At 44.2% G+C, this 15,554-nt stretch overlaps 1 protein-coding gene across 2 annotated transcripts in view; it reads left to right on the forward strand.

The window, feature by feature from the left end:
• The window catches only part of LOC126198667 (juvenile hormone esterase-like), a 178,754-nt gene that overhangs the window by 39,711 nt on the left and 123,489 nt on the right, over window positions 1–15,554 (forward strand). Inside the window, exon 1 of one of the 2 annotated variants that reach the window (XM_049935152.1) lies at window positions 203–266. The exons of the other annotated variant lie outside the window; for it this stretch is intronic. Within the exon in view, the coding sequence (XP_049791109.1) occupies window positions 261–266 (6 nt within the window). The 5' untranslated portion in view covers window positions 203–260. Of the gene's footprint in view, window positions 1–202; window positions 267–15,554 lie in introns of those variants that run through there. 2 annotated transcript variants of the gene reach the window in all.

A 15,554-nucleotide genomic window follows, 5' to 3' on the forward strand; every position in this document is an offset into this window, starting at 1 on the left:
TGTGAGAAAAAATTATAATTTCTGTAGGAGGACTAAGATTGAACGTAATGGTCTGTACTGCAGAGGTGAACAAGGATACCGGTGTGCCAATCTGCTGCTGCGCCTCGATAGAGATGACGAAGGCCAATGCGAGCCAAGGCACGAGACGAAAAAGACTATCGTATCGTGTGAGTAGAGCCGAGTAGTTTTGCCTGGCGCCTTCGGTGGGCGGGTGCACGCTGACGCGACTGGTCGCGGGTTTGTCCTTGTACGGAACGCAGATGCAGGTACGATATCTCTAATGGCGCTCTGCAGACTCCCATGTCGTAATTCGAGTCGTCTTTCAATAGGTACAGTTTCCTTTCTGAATCTTAGGTAGCTTCCTTAACGTTATAAGACTGTATATCGAATTTCCTGCAAAGTCCCAGAAGCGGAAAAATACTAGAATACTTTTCACGGCCTCAGACTTTACGGTGTTTGGTTCAAATGGCTCTGAGCACAATGGGACACAACTGCTGTGGTCATAAGTCCCCTAGAACTTAGAACTACTTAAACCTAACTAACCTAAGGACAGCACACAACACCCAGCCATCACGAGGCAGAGAAAATCCCTGACCCCGCCGGGAATCGAACCCGAGAACCCGGGCGTGGGAAGCGAGAACGCTACCGCACGACCACGAGATGCGGGCTTTACGGTGTTTCTGAGCTACAAAGAAACTAATACAGACTTCACACCTTTGTAGTTGGATGTAAATTCATTGAGGAGAGCAGACGTGGCTGATTCTGAAGTCGTTCTTTTGAAAGAAGCGTCTGTGTTTGACTCTGGTACCGTCATAGTGCAGAACAGCGTCGTATTCTATAAAACTGGCTCGGTTTGCATCTCTTTAGCTGCTGCGTGCTTACAGAAAGTTTATATCTTGAACCATAAAGATATTTGTAGGTGCAAGAATAAAAGTAACTGATGTAAGTACATAAAGAATGAGCTCTCGCGAACAGTGTCAGTATCATTAAAATCCTTCTCCCTGTTATCCCGAACCGTCGATTCTTTTGGTATTCTAGTATTTTACACGATTGCGTTATTAAAAAATTTTCTCCTGAAATTTTAAATCGGTTACATAAACACAAAGGCTTTTTTTGAAAATATGATCTTTAGTAAGTAGTGAACTTTCTACTTAAGGGGGGTAGGACGGCAAACGGGCCGACTTGGTGCAGGAGAGGCACCACAGGACATTTTAATTTCCACTGTCTATACTTTCACAAGTAATTTCATAAAACTTTGTCAGAATGACCAGGAAGGATTCAGCATTCACACTCGTAGCAGCGGAAGTTCAAAAACATAACAAAATAATTTTTTTACATGTGAAATTTCATTATTTTTTCACTTACTATTGGCTGCATTTGTTGCTATAGGTACACTTTTCTTCATAACTAAGAGAGACTCTTCGATGAATTTTGTACAGCATACAAACCATACTTACAGGATTCTGAAGCTTTAGAATCTATTTAATTTATGAAAAAATGAATGAGCTGTTACGTTTTAAACTTTATGTTTAGAAAAAATCAAATTTTTTAGTTAATTATCTCAATTTTTACCACAGTTTTAATAGATTTGGAAATTCTAGAGTTTCATACACCTGTAAGTATGGTTTGTATGCTGTGCAAAATTCATCAAATAATCTCTCTTACTTGTGAAGAAAAATGTACCTATAGCAACAGATGGAGCCAATAGTAACCGAAAAAATGATGAAATTTACATGTAAAAAAATTTATTTTGTAATGTTTTTGAACTTCGACTGCTATGAGTGTGAATCCCGAATCCTTTCTGGTCATGCTGACAAAGTTTTATGAATTTATTTGTAAAAGTATAGACAGTAGAAAATAAAATGTCCTGTGGTGCCTCTCGTGCTCCAAGTCGGCCCGTTTGACGTCCTACACCCCTTAAGTGGGAAAGCTGAGTGTGGGGCAGTGAAAACCACGGCCATTCAAACAACGCACTGGTGGCAATCGAAAACCTAGTCTTTTGTGCCGTAATTTTGTGTCTTAAGTTTACACATTAATTACATGCCCCAATGATATTGCTTACCTCCGTGCCTTAAGTCTGTGCTGCAATACGATCCCTTCCTCCCTCTCTCATGAGAACAATTTACAGGTTAATGTACTAGTTATCTACAGATTTATTAAGGTGATGGAGATTTCCGTATACACGTCCAACGAGCTGGTCTACCGCGGCACCACCTTAAGAATGTTTGCATTTTCATCAGTGACCGTTTACCAGATCAGCGGACAGATCGAGGGAGGGGATTAATGAAAGGTAAATCCTTTGCGCTATCGCCGACTACAGTCGCTGAGCCTACAAGAAGAAGTATGTCGCAGCTGAAGGAGTTATGCCTGATTTGCTGCAGTGTGTGTAACATCGAGTTTCCAGTGGAAGTCGTACTGAACTTAGAAAATGTAAGGCAGAAAAGTTATTTTATTTTTTTAAGTTTCGCATTCAGTTATGTCTGTTTTGTGATCTGCAAGAATTTCACCTTGCACTTGTTAGCTTTAATGCCTGTCTAGTACTCAGGATTTTTCAGAGCTCTCTCTACTTTGCGGCCGAGTGCCTTTCAGCCGTCGAAGTCGTTGCTTACTTGAGTGAGGCAAGTCATGCGAGCCGCCTGTCTTTGAACCGGTGCACTGCCGTTAATCCGCAGCGCGGCTCCTACCGTGGACTGGTTGGCTGACCTTGCAGTCTCGTTAGGCAGCGCGCTGCGCCGTACAATCCCGACGACACTGAACAGTTACGTAGCAGCATGGGAGCAGTACAGGAAATGCAGTGTGTCAGGATTCAAAATGGAGGAGTATAATTGTGTCTTCGTGGAACTGTGGAGCAATTATTGTGCGTAGTAGTCTTCTGAGAAACATGTTTCGCACTTAAAACTCCAGTGTTTTCGTTATGTATCAAATTTAGCCATCACTGGTGACTTATCATGTAAATAAAGGGAAAGAAAACAGCAGCTGGTAGTAGAAGTGCGAGTCACATGTCGAATAAAAGGTCTTACATACGCTCATTTTGCTGGATTCAAATTAAAATACGTATAGCCCATACAGGTTAAAGGCAGAATGCCGTATGAAAAGCGGAATGAAGAATCGTTTCTTGTTGCTCCGAAAACTCCTGATGAATAACTACTACTATGTGCTTTGCTAGACGGTAATTCCATGAGAAATAAAACATTTTAATCGAATAAAAATGGGGTTTGTTCGGAAATAGGGGATTGATCCTGTTTTAGATGGACATCCCCCAGATGCAGTCATTTTTCTGAGAATATCTTTGCTAACTTTAAAGTCAGTTCTGTGCGGCTAAAGGGTGTGAAGTTTTTGCAAATCTCGTATCCCCTTATGCAGGGTGTATAATAAGTAATTACGTAAACGCGTACGGCTGAAACTACACGATACTAGAAGCAAACAAATATGAGTAAATATGGGCTCTAAAGGGCTTGTCTTAAGAGCTATGAGCATTTCAACGTCTTCGCTACTGTGAAAGACATCTCTTCTCCTGAACAAGTGCTCTAAAGATATGCGTTTTAGAGCTCCTTTTTGCTTAGACTTTTTTGCTTCTGTCATCGTGCACTTTCAGCTGTATGTGTTTACGCCGTTAATTATGATACAACCTGTATTGCTTATGACAGTGCAGGAACGGCCATCTAATAGAACGTTTACGCGTATCATCAGTGGAATTATGATTGTCAGCACCTTCAAAACTTTATTTTAACGTCTCATATTCACTCCGTCATCGTTTACCTCCTTCTATATCTTTCACACCAAATACTTTCTCACTTCAACATCGTGAAATATCGCTCATCCACATCCTCGAGCGTGACTGTTGCTTTTTGTTCACTCTAATTGCCAATAAATTTACCAATACTGATAACAAGTTGCCACGGTTGCTATGCTGCCGTTGGGCCGTACTTGCCAGACAAAAATAAAAGCCTTTGGCTTCCTGACAGGCAACTGCGTTATGGTATGGCGTTTCTTACTAAAGAATCTCAGAAAAACGGGAAGAATTCCCTTTTAGGAGAAGCCAACTGGCTAATAATTCAGAGGAAGATCGGTCGTCGCAGGGTGGGGTTGTGTGGGGTGGGGGGCAGGGGCGGACAATTGCGAAGCCCGGTCCCACTTGATGTGCTTCATTATCGAAAAGGGCTGCACCTACTTGCAGAGCCAGCGTCAACATTCCTTTCGAAGAGTTGTCTAAGTTTGAACGCGAGCCCTTACTTAACGGTTTGAAGAAGTCGACCATAATTTTGCAATTAAAGGGCGTTTTCAACACACAGTTGCACTGTAAAGACATCCGCTCATATTTTCGATTATTGCGGCACACATTACACATTTGCGGTAAAAGCATTTCACAATAATTTCAACTTGCTATCCTATCTTTTGAAATCCTTGAAACGTCACCATGATAGTGAAATTCTACGATAACAGTCCACTGGGAGTAGACTGCGACTTTCCAGATGAGCTTAACATCTTAACTACTGAAAAATTGTTGTCGCCAGATTTCGAATACAACAGATACCGTGTCACATACCTCAGCTACATCAGTGCTTTCTTATTTAACTCGTCCTTATTACAGTGTTGAGCGGTAACAGTAAACAGTGCGTCAACAGAAGAAACCCGTCGCCTGTGAAGTGAAAACATGGCTTTAAGGATATATGATATGAACTGTTTGATCACTGTTGATGCCGGCCGAAGTGGCCGTGCGGTTAAAGGCGTTGCAGTCTGGAACCGCAAGACCGCTACGTTCGCAGGTTCGAATCCTGCCTCGGGCATGGATGTTTGTGATGTCCTTAGGTTAGTTAGGTTTAACTAGTTCTAAGTTCTAGGGGACTAATGACCTCAGCAGTTGAGTCCCATAGTGCTCAGAGCCATTTGAACCATCACTGTTGATGGCCACTGTCGGGTGTTTTGACCTTGATTGAATAAACTACAGAGGAAGATGCATTCCAAATTTTGCTGGGTAATTCAAAGATTTCTGGCAGCCGGACTGTAGGTTGACCGATTCTTGTATAACCTAGTAACGTGGGCTATAGTTACACTACCTCGAAATGCTTATCAATTCTAGGTGTCTGTGACATATGGTAATACAAATGGTTACAAGCGTATAAAATGCTCGACCTTAAACAAATGCTCACATTTCGTGTAAATTGAGGTCGTGGTAGTTTTGCTTCGGCAGCTATTCAAAAGCGCGCTCATAAACCATATTCACTTTGCAAATCGATTGCCTACTAGTGGTAGTTAGAACGATAAGCTCGTTTGTGTACTGGCCAGACAGAGAACAGAGTGAAGAATTATTTATAAATATAGAATAGTTTCTACAGTCTCAAATCTATCACACACGCTGGTTATTCCTCGAGACAATGGACTGGGTGTAACGGAGGAACCTGCATGAACGCGGGCAGCTAGCAGCGTGAACTAGGGCAGCGTCGGCTAGCAAGCCGGCCTCCCTGTTGCGAAACATCCTCGCTGCAGGACGCACATGGTCAGCAAAATGTACAAACAGTCCTTGTGTCATTCCTGGACTATGTTCTGTTTTCTCTCACGTCATATTTGTGGCGGTTACATGCTGAAAAATGCCAGCCGGCTGTGGGTGTTCAGTATGTGCTAAGTTCCGGTTGCACGAACTATATACTCTAGGAGGCTGTTTAGCTGTCATCACTTACATGGCATTACCCAAAACGGTTTTTGGGGCAGTCTGTCTAGTCTTCAGTAATTCAGGAATTAGAATCGTCTTTTTGTTTCCCTTCACAGGGATCTTCTCACTACTCTTGAACACTTTTTAATATCGAAGTGCCCATGACAGTAGAGTGAAGTGCGTAATGGTTGAGACAGGGAACTCGTATTCATCAGGACCAGGTTTCAGATCTCTGCTTGGCTAACCTTATTCATATTCCTCGCAGTTTCCATTAACACAAGGATATGGTAACAGTTTCGTCTTAACAGTCGACATCCCATTCTCCTCCTCTGTCCTCCGACCTTCATTTGTTTCTGCCAAAGCTGATCAAACTATCTTTTTCATTTAACGCCGCCCCCAAAATGTGTTGATGAAAATGTGAAAGGTACACCTTTGTGAGTCAGCGATATCTGTTCTGTTCCACTATAAATGACATAGCGATTAGCGCGCAACAGACAAACTGCCTTTAGAAGCGATAGTACGTAATAGGTTCCGGAATACATTTACGTCTTGCGTCAGTACGTCTGTACGTGTAAGAAGTAAGTTTTTCCGGTAACTGGATGTACAGTGTGTTTCACAGTTCACATTACAGGCTTGTAGGGACTGTAGAGAGGACTCAGTAGGACGAGTTTTAATAAGGATCCCATGTTCGGGAACTTACCGTTTGGGAGTAAGATAAGTTTGAAGATCAAACCACTTTCGTATCTCCCGCTTCACGGCACGCGCACAGCGGAGGCGACCAGCTCTGGCCTGTGTGCGTGGGCGGTGCTGCAAGTGTTCGTCTCTGGTTATCTTCTACGTGGCGGAGGACGTCCTCTTCAAAGTCGAGATTGCGGCGGGTCCGTGGACCACCATCGGTGACCTTCCCAGTTGCGAACGTGCGCTACCAGGTTCCTCGCCGCAGTTGTTATTAGTCACACGAAAGTGCTGTGTGATGTCATATCTAGAACATGGATTGATGAAAGCACAATCTTACCGGTTTGTGTGCGTAGCGAGAAGCGAGATATTAGAAAGTTTTCTGATCTGCAAACTTAATTTATTTTTTATATCCAAGCCCGCATCTCGTGGTCGTGCGGTAGCGTTCTCGCTTCCCACGCCCGGGTTCCCGGGTTCGATTCCCGGCGGGGTCAGGGATTTTCTCTGCCTCGTGATGGCTGGGTGTTGTGTGCTGTCCTTAGGTTAGTTAGGTTTACGTAGTTCTAAGTTCTAGGGGACTTATGACCACAGCAGTTGAGTCCCATAGTGCTCAGAGCCATTTGAACCATTTTATATCCAAATGGTACCACACAAGGTGAGAGAGCCAATACATGGCCTTTCTGACAAGGGAAACTCCGCGTCATATCTCCCTCAGATTTAGTGGTAAACTGGACCATTGGACAGCCCGCCAAAGACTGAACACGGATCAAGTATGTATACAGAAAGAAGGTGCACTGGATTGTGGAAAAAAAGAAGCAAAATAAATAGTAAATGGCCCAAATTTAATATGTGCAATATCGAGCCACAGTGCTGACAGTTGTGTCGTGGCTCTGTGGTCAAAAATGGTTCAAATAGCTCTGAGCACTATGGGACTTAACATCTGTGGTCATCAGTCGCCTAGAACTGAGAACTACTTAAACCTAACTAACCTAAGGACATCACACACATCCATGCCCGAGGCAGGATTCGAACCTGCGACTGTAGTGGTCACGCGGTTCCAGACTGAAGCGCCTAGAACCGCACGGCCACACCGGCCGGCTGTGTGGTCACAGTCTTAGACTGTGAAGGGGAATATCCGGGTTCTAATCTCCCTCCTGCCCCACTTTGTTCTTTTTTTTCCACAAGATTACGAACAGTCCGTCCAATCATTGACATATCTGTTCACTATATTTAGATTTGTGTGTGTGTCGTTGTGTAATTTCCCTTTGCAACAGCGACGTGTAACGAAGGGATCTCCAGACGCACCTACCTAATATTTGTTCTACACATGTGGCACATGTTATGCCTCGTGCGTTCCGTTCTGGAAGTTTTGACTATTCAATTCCTTTGTTGTAACGCAGTTCACACCCGTTTTTATGTTGTTTTCGTTCCTGTGAGAGCTCTATGTGGCATCTCCACTTGAGATGGTAATATACACTACTGGTCATTAAAATTGCTACACCGCGAAGATGACGTGCTACAGAAGCGAATGCTGTGATATGCAAATGATTAGCTTTTGAGAACATTCACACAAGGTTGGCGCCGGTGGCGACACCTACAATGTGCTGACATGAGGAAAGTTTCCAACCGATTTCTCATACACAAGCAGCCGTTGACCGGCGTTGTCTGGTGAATCGTTGTTGTAATGTCTCGTGTAAGGAGGAGAAATGCGTACCATCACGTTTCCGAATTTGATAAAGGTCGAATTGTAGCCTATCGCGATTGCGGTTTATCGTATCGCGACATTGCTGCTCGCGTTGGTCGAGATCCAATGACTGTTAGCAGAATATAGAATCGGTGGGTTCAGGAGGGTAATACGGAACGCCGTGCTGCATCCCAATGGCCTCGTATCACTAGCAGTCGAGATGACAGGCATATTATCCGCATGGATGCAACGGATCGTGCAGCGACATCTCGATCCCTGAGTCAACAGATGGGGACGTCTGCAAGACAACAACCATCTGCTCGAACAGTTCGACGTCGTTTGCAGCAGCATGGACTATCAGCTCGAAGACCATGGCTGCGGTTACCCTCGACGGTGCATCACAGACAGGAGCGCCTGCGATGGTGTACTCAACGACGAACCTGGGTGCACGAATGGCAAAACGTCATTTTTTCGGATGAATCCAGGTTCTGTTTACAGCATCATGATGGTCGCATCCTTGTTTGGCGACAGCACAGTGAACGCACATTGGAAGCGTGTATTCGTCATCGACATACTGGCGTATCACCCGGTGTGATGGTATGGAGTGCCATTGGTTACACGTCTCGGTCACCTGTTGTTCGCATTGACGGTGCTTTGAACAGTGGACGTTACATTTCAGTTGTGTTACGACCCGTGGCTCTACCCTTCATTCGATCCCTGCGAAACCCTACATTTCAGCAGGATAATGCACGACCGCGTGTTGCAGGTCCTGTACGGGCCTTTCTCGATACAGAAAATGTTCGACTGCTGCCCTGGCCAGCAAATTCTCCAGATCTCTCACCGATTGAAAACGTGTGGTCAGTGGTGGCCGAGCAACTGGCTCGTCACAATACGCCAGTCACTGCTCTTGATGAACTGTGGTATCGTGTTGGAGCTGCATGGGCAGCTGTACCTGTACAGGCCATCCATTGTCTAAATGGTTCAAATGGCTCTGAGCACTATGGGACTCAACTGCTGAGGTCATTAGTTCCCTAGAACTTAGAACTAGTTAAACCTAACTAACCTAAGGACATCACAAACATCCATGCCCGAGACAGGATTCGAACCTGCGACCGTAGCGGTCTTGCGGTTCCAGACTGCAGCGCCTTTAACCGCACGGCCACTTCGGCCGGCATCCAATGTCTGTTTCATTCAATACACAGGTGTATCAAGGCCGTTATTACGGCCAGACGTGCTTGTTCTGTGTACTGATTTCTCAGGATCTATGCACCCAAATTGCGTGAAAATGTAATCACATGTCAGTTGTAGTATAATATATTTGTCCAATGAATACCCTGTTATCATCTGCATTGCTTCTTGGTGTAGTAGTTTTAATGGACAGTAGTGTATTCTTACCAAGTGACTGGTATTCTGTGATGAACAGTGACAGCAGGCGATAGCCGCATAGACCTCCCACAGAATTGAAAATAGCAAATAAACGGGTGTGAACTACGTTACAATGAAGGAATTCAAGAGTCCAAACTTCCAAAACGGAATTCAAGAAGCATAACATGTGGTACAAGTGTAGAACAATCGTCGCTGTTGCAAACGGTAATTACGCCATGATACATTCTGAAAGTTGAATGCAGCAAAGAGACACGTCAGTGACCGGATGGACAGTTCGTAGTTCTGCGAAAAAAAAAAAAATGTAAATCTGGACCGTTCACTATTTCTGTTTTACTTTTTTCTCCACAGTTCAGTACACCTTCTTCCTGTTCTCATGCTCGATTTCTGTTCAATTTTTGATGGACTAACCTCTGGGCCATTTTACAACTAAATCTGAGAAGGTGCGATGGGGAGTTTCCTTCGTGAGCAACACGTGGATCCCAGAATGGGCATTTGAAATTGTCAACGTGTCATTCGAAAACGTACCTTTGTTTGCATCGGAAAATAAATAAAATAAATACAGCAAACTCACAATTAACCGGGTGCAGATTAGCCGACTTGGGGATTTTTCGTGCACAATCCAGCGATTTTTGGAGAAAAAACTAAGAAAAAAGCTTGAGGTATTCTGTGATAATTAGAAATGCAGATTTCTGGCTATGAAGACGTAGATGACGAAACCATCCAATAGTGTTTAAATAGCGACGCCTGTGAACCGGGTTTTTAGCAGCTAAGTGATGTGGATGTAGTGAACAAAGTGTGTTTGGTAGAGGAAGGAAACGAGCGGATCGAGCAACCAGAAATGTGTTGGTGTGTTCTGAAAGTATGCAGGACTAAATTTGTTTAACTGTACCGCTGTTTGACTCTCCGGAAAATAATAACCGTTGTCAGGAAAAATACAGAAGCAGAAAACTAACACATAGGATGATTATTTCCTGAAAGTGAACTCGAAGTAACTGATATGAAATGTTGTGTGTTTTAAAGGTAGTGCAGTTACCAGCGAATCACGTGTAAGTAAGTAAGAGGGGCCTTCAAATGTAACATGCCTGGTAGATACGGTAAATAGCAATGTCCAGCAAGAACCTGTGCATTTTCAGTTACCCGTGTTTTTCTGATAACATTCTGCATACCAAGCGGGGTACTGCAGCACCCCAAAATAACTAATTTATTATTTATAGCTGTTTGAAATGGTTTATTCTTACAGACTATCTGACATTGTTAAACAGTCCCACTGAACACTAGCATTGTTGGTTTTTAAGTACATTTACCCGTGTAATAAATAATAGTTTAAATTTTATTACGGTCCTTTGGTAACCCGCTTCAGACTCTTAAGTGACAAAGACACGCACACATATAAAAGCACATTGTAGCTAGTTATATTGGTACAAGTGTGAAATGAATGTTTGAAATTTTAATGCATGTTGTGTGTTCAATTAAATATTTTTCTCTATTTGTCATTAGCTTCCGTTCTGTTGCTATAGTATGTTGTGTTGTGAAACGTACAGGTCAAACAAGCTAACGTTACAGAAGAAATATACTTTACACAGTGAATGAGATCTAGAAGAAGTAATGCAAGTAACAGAATCAGAATCAGTATCTTGCAATAGTGATGAGGAGACAGTGTGGAAGAAATGGACATAATCGAAGACGTTATTGAATTAAGGGACAACGAAGACGTGATTGGTCAGAAGCTCTCTTCGATTATGGAGATTTTCATGTAGTTCATTACACCTAAAACAGTGTACAGAGTTGTAAAATACAGAAATCAAAAAGCATATACAGTTTATAATTTATGTGACGCGACTCGTCCTTCTAACAACTATAAGTGAAGCCCAACAAGTGCAACAGAAATGATCGATGTCGTAGGGCTCCTTGTAACTATGGGAGCACTAAAAGCTAAAAGGGAACCACTTTCTTTATTACGCTCAACAGATTTTCTGAACTTCTTTCTTACATCAGATATGACAACATGGCCAGAAGAGAGGAAAGGAGACAAATGGACAAACTTTGTGCATTTAGTACAGTATTATACAATTAGTCATTTGACAGTGGATGAGCAGTCGGAAGCCCGTTTAAGGCTTACGTAAAGGTATACACAGGGAAAGAAGGATCTGTGGAAAACACTCGAGGTGCTAGAGTTGTAATGGATCTTATGTCTCATTTAGGAACTTGATATGGTGTTACAACAGACAGCTTTTTTACGAATGTTCCACTTGCATAGGAGCTCCTGAATTTATTCGTACTCGTTAAAAACGAGCCTGAAATCCTATCCGAACTTCAGCAAATGCTATTGAAACGACAATTTCCATCTACACTCCTGGAAATTGAAATAAGAACACCGTGAATTCATTGTCCCAGGAAGGGGAAACTTTATTGACACATTCCTGGGGTCAGATACATCACATGATCACACTGACAGAACCACAGGCACATAGACACAGGCAACAGAGCATGCACAATGTCGGCACTAGTACAGTGTATATCCACCTTTCGCAGCAATGCAGGCTGCTATTCTCCCATGGAGACGATCGTAGAGATGCTGGATGTAGTCCTGTGGAACGGCTTGCCATGCCATTTCCACCTGGCGCCTCAGTTGGACCAGCGTTCGTGCTGGACGTGCAGACCGCGTGAGACGACGCTTCATCCAGTCCCTAACATGCTCAATGGGCGACAGATCCGGAGATGTTGCTGGCCAGGGTAGTTGACTTACACCTTCTAGAGCACGTTGGGTGGCACGGGATACATGCGGACGTGCATTGTCCTGTTGGAACAGCAAGTTCCCTTGCCGGTCTAGGAATGGTAGAACGATGGGTTCGAGGACGGTTTGGATGTACCGTGCACTATTCAGTGTCCCCTCGACGATCACCAGTGGTGTACGGCCAGTGTAGGAGATCGCTCCCCACACCATGATGCCGGGTGTTGGCCCTGTGTGCCTCGGTCGTATGCAGTCCTGATTGTGGCGCTCACCTGCACGGCGCCAAACACGCATACGACCATCATTGGCACCAAGGCAGAAGCGACTCTCATCGCTGAAGACGACACGTCTCCATTCGTCCCTCCATTCACGCCTGTCGCGACACCACTGGAGGCGGGCTGCACGATGTTGGGGCGTGAGCGGAAGACGGCCTAACGGTGTGCGGGACCGTAGCCCAGCTTCATGGAGACGGTTGCGAATGGTCCTCGCCGATACCCCAGGAGCAACAGTGTCCCTAATTTGCTGGGAAGTGGCGGTGCGGTCCCCTACGGCACTGCGTAGGATCCTACGGTCTTGGCGTGCATCCGTGCGTCGCTGCGGTCCGGTCCCAGGTCGACGGGCACGTGCACCTTCCGCCGACCACTGGCGACAACATCGATGTACTGTGGAGACCTCACGCCCCACATGTTGAGCAATTCGGCGGTACGTCCACCCGGCCTCCCGCATGCCCACTATACGCCCTCGCTCAAAGTCCGTCAACTGCACATACGGTTCACGTCCACGCTGTCGCGGCATGCTACCAGTGTTAAAGACTGCGATGGAGCTCGGTATGCCACGGCAAACTGGCTGACACTGACGGCGGCGGTGCACAAATGCTGCGCAGCTAGCGCCATTCGACGGCCAACACCGCGGTTCCTGGTGTGTCCGCTGTGCCGTGCGTGTGGTCATTGCTTGTACAGCCCTCTCGCAGTGTCCGGAGCAAGTATGGTGGGTCTGACACACCGGTGTCAATGTGTTCTTTTTTCCATTTCCAGGAGTGTATGTTCGCATGCAACGAAAATCTAAGCCTGGTATTACACGTGCCTAAAATGAACAAGGCAGTAATCCTTTTGAGCTCTGAACGTCATGATGACAATTGTGATACGGAAAATGCCGGTATTATTCTACACTACAAGGATACTGATCCAATGGACAAAATGATAAACGAGTATTCATGCAATCGGACTACTAACGGATAGCCATTTCTACTGTTCTTGAACGTGACTGATACAACAGCCATAAATGCCTACGTTATTAGGAAGACAAAAAATCCTGAATAGAAGGCTCTTTCACGCAGCAGGACAAAACTTTTGTTAGATCTAAGACAGTACGTTATAAAGCCTCACGAAAAACCAAGGAAGCGGAAGCTGAATGGAATGCCCGCAAAAAAAAAAAAAAAAAAAAAAAAAAAAGACGCCAGCAATAAAGGACTTATTGTTTGGTGAAGATGCAAGCCCCCTGTCACAGCAATGAAGAGACTGCCGATGTTGGACGCTGCAAACTGTGTCCTAGGAAAAAAGCCGTAACTGTAAAACACAATGTGACAAGTGCTTTTCTTTTGTGTGTAATGAACAAGTTGTTATAAAAACGGAAAATGTATGGAAATATTGCATAAGTTCAGATTGAAACGACAATAAGTACCAATAGAAACTACATTTTAAAAAATGTTTAATATTTTACATAATTTGTTACCAACACTATTGAAGTAAGACGTCGTTTCATCACATTGTTATTGTAAAAGATTGCTCTTTTTCCATCACTGTGTTATCGTACATGCTTAATTTTGTTTCGATACATGTACCACGTATAACAATACATTCTGGTTTGAGGTACTCTGGTTCTTCGCCTTGGTATACACTTATTCTTTCAGCTTGGTATGTAGAATGGTAATCTCGGGTCAGTATTTATCCCGGTAACTGCCTGCCTGCTGTATAGTAATGAGGGTCCTCTCCGGACTATACAAAATGTCGTATTTTATAAAACGTTTGCCCAGACAGGCACTGAAAGCACTTACGAATTTGATAATACAAGTTATTAAAAACAATGTTAAGTGACAACACGGGCTGCTCCAGAGCAGCACGCGGATCTGGTCGTTTTCAGACTGTCGAAGTCGGTTGTCTGAAAACATAATTATCATTATGCACAAAAAATAATCATTTTAAGAAAGTAAGAAATGAGCAACTCAGCCAGAGGTTGCCGCTGAAAAGGAAATAGCCGTGGCGCACGAAACCGTTTGACGTGACTGGGGGGTAGCGCCAATCCTTGCACTGGCCGCCGCGTTGACAGTCTGATTTACAATGGGCACGTCTCTTCAAGTCAGCCCGTCTTATGTTGGGGCTCGTGCTGGGACTTCCACCTTGTTAATGGTGTGTATTCCTACAGCCTCAGTTCGAATAATTGTTGGACAACTGATGGCAGGGGTTAACAGTCGACTCTTCGTACAATTTGGAACCACCTCCGGCCAATCGGCATGGCCTGTGGAACACTGGACATAAACCAATTTTAGTATCTCGTGTAGTCTACTAGGTGACACGTTGAAAACGCCGAAATGGAACGTTATATGTCGCTACGTGGGTGTAGTTACATAATTTAACTACTCACGAATGCGTATCATATTTATGGATGTAATAATTTTCATTTTTGATCCTGTGTCTCCTTACTATTCAATGTTCAGCTGCAAGGTGTGTTAACAGAGTCGAGTCGCTATTTCAGACTGACAACGATGAGGGAAGAAATGGACTGTAGTGTTACAGAAATGGCTCCAATATTCGTAAGGACCAGTTCAGAGAATCCACGGAGAATTTGTCTCTATAGCTGAACGGTAATTTGATTCTCATTGCTCCCCAACAGAGCGCAGATACCTAGCGTTAAATGCCTAACTTCGAATCGATTAGCTAATCAGCTTCCGCAACATTTCAAGACAATGTTGGCAGAGGACGTATCAGAGGTACGTTCAGAATGTTTATCGATCAGCACTATAAACGGATGAAAGAGAAGGTGTTGTTCACGTGTACGGTAAGTTCATGCGAAGACTGCTGAGCTGCGTGTAGGCTATTCTATGCCGTATCGCAAGAATTTTTCTACAATATAATGGCAGACGTATTCGCGACACTTTCTGTCAGGTTGGAAGGCGTTGGGGGAAGATATCTACGGTCCGAAGCTTGCAGAGTTGTGCTGAGTATTCTCTGACGACAAAATAAACAGGAGGAGGACCGTTCAGAGTTTAACATCACGTCAAGGATAGTAGAGACGCAGGGCTGGCCCTGGAGATCGAGGATGCGAAAGGAAACTGGCAGGTGCCTTTTCAGAATAAACAAACAGTTAATCGCCCGATATAACTGTAGACAACCTAATTGTCGATAACTCAGAGACATAGCTTTAAAAGAGCA

Source organism: Schistocerca nitens, chromosome 8, assembly GCF_023898315.1.
Source record: "Schistocerca nitens isolate TAMUIC-IGC-003100 chromosome 8, iqSchNite1.1, whole genome shotgun sequence".
Lineage (NCBI taxonomy): Eukaryota > Metazoa > Arthropoda > Insecta > Orthoptera > Acrididae > Schistocerca > Schistocerca nitens.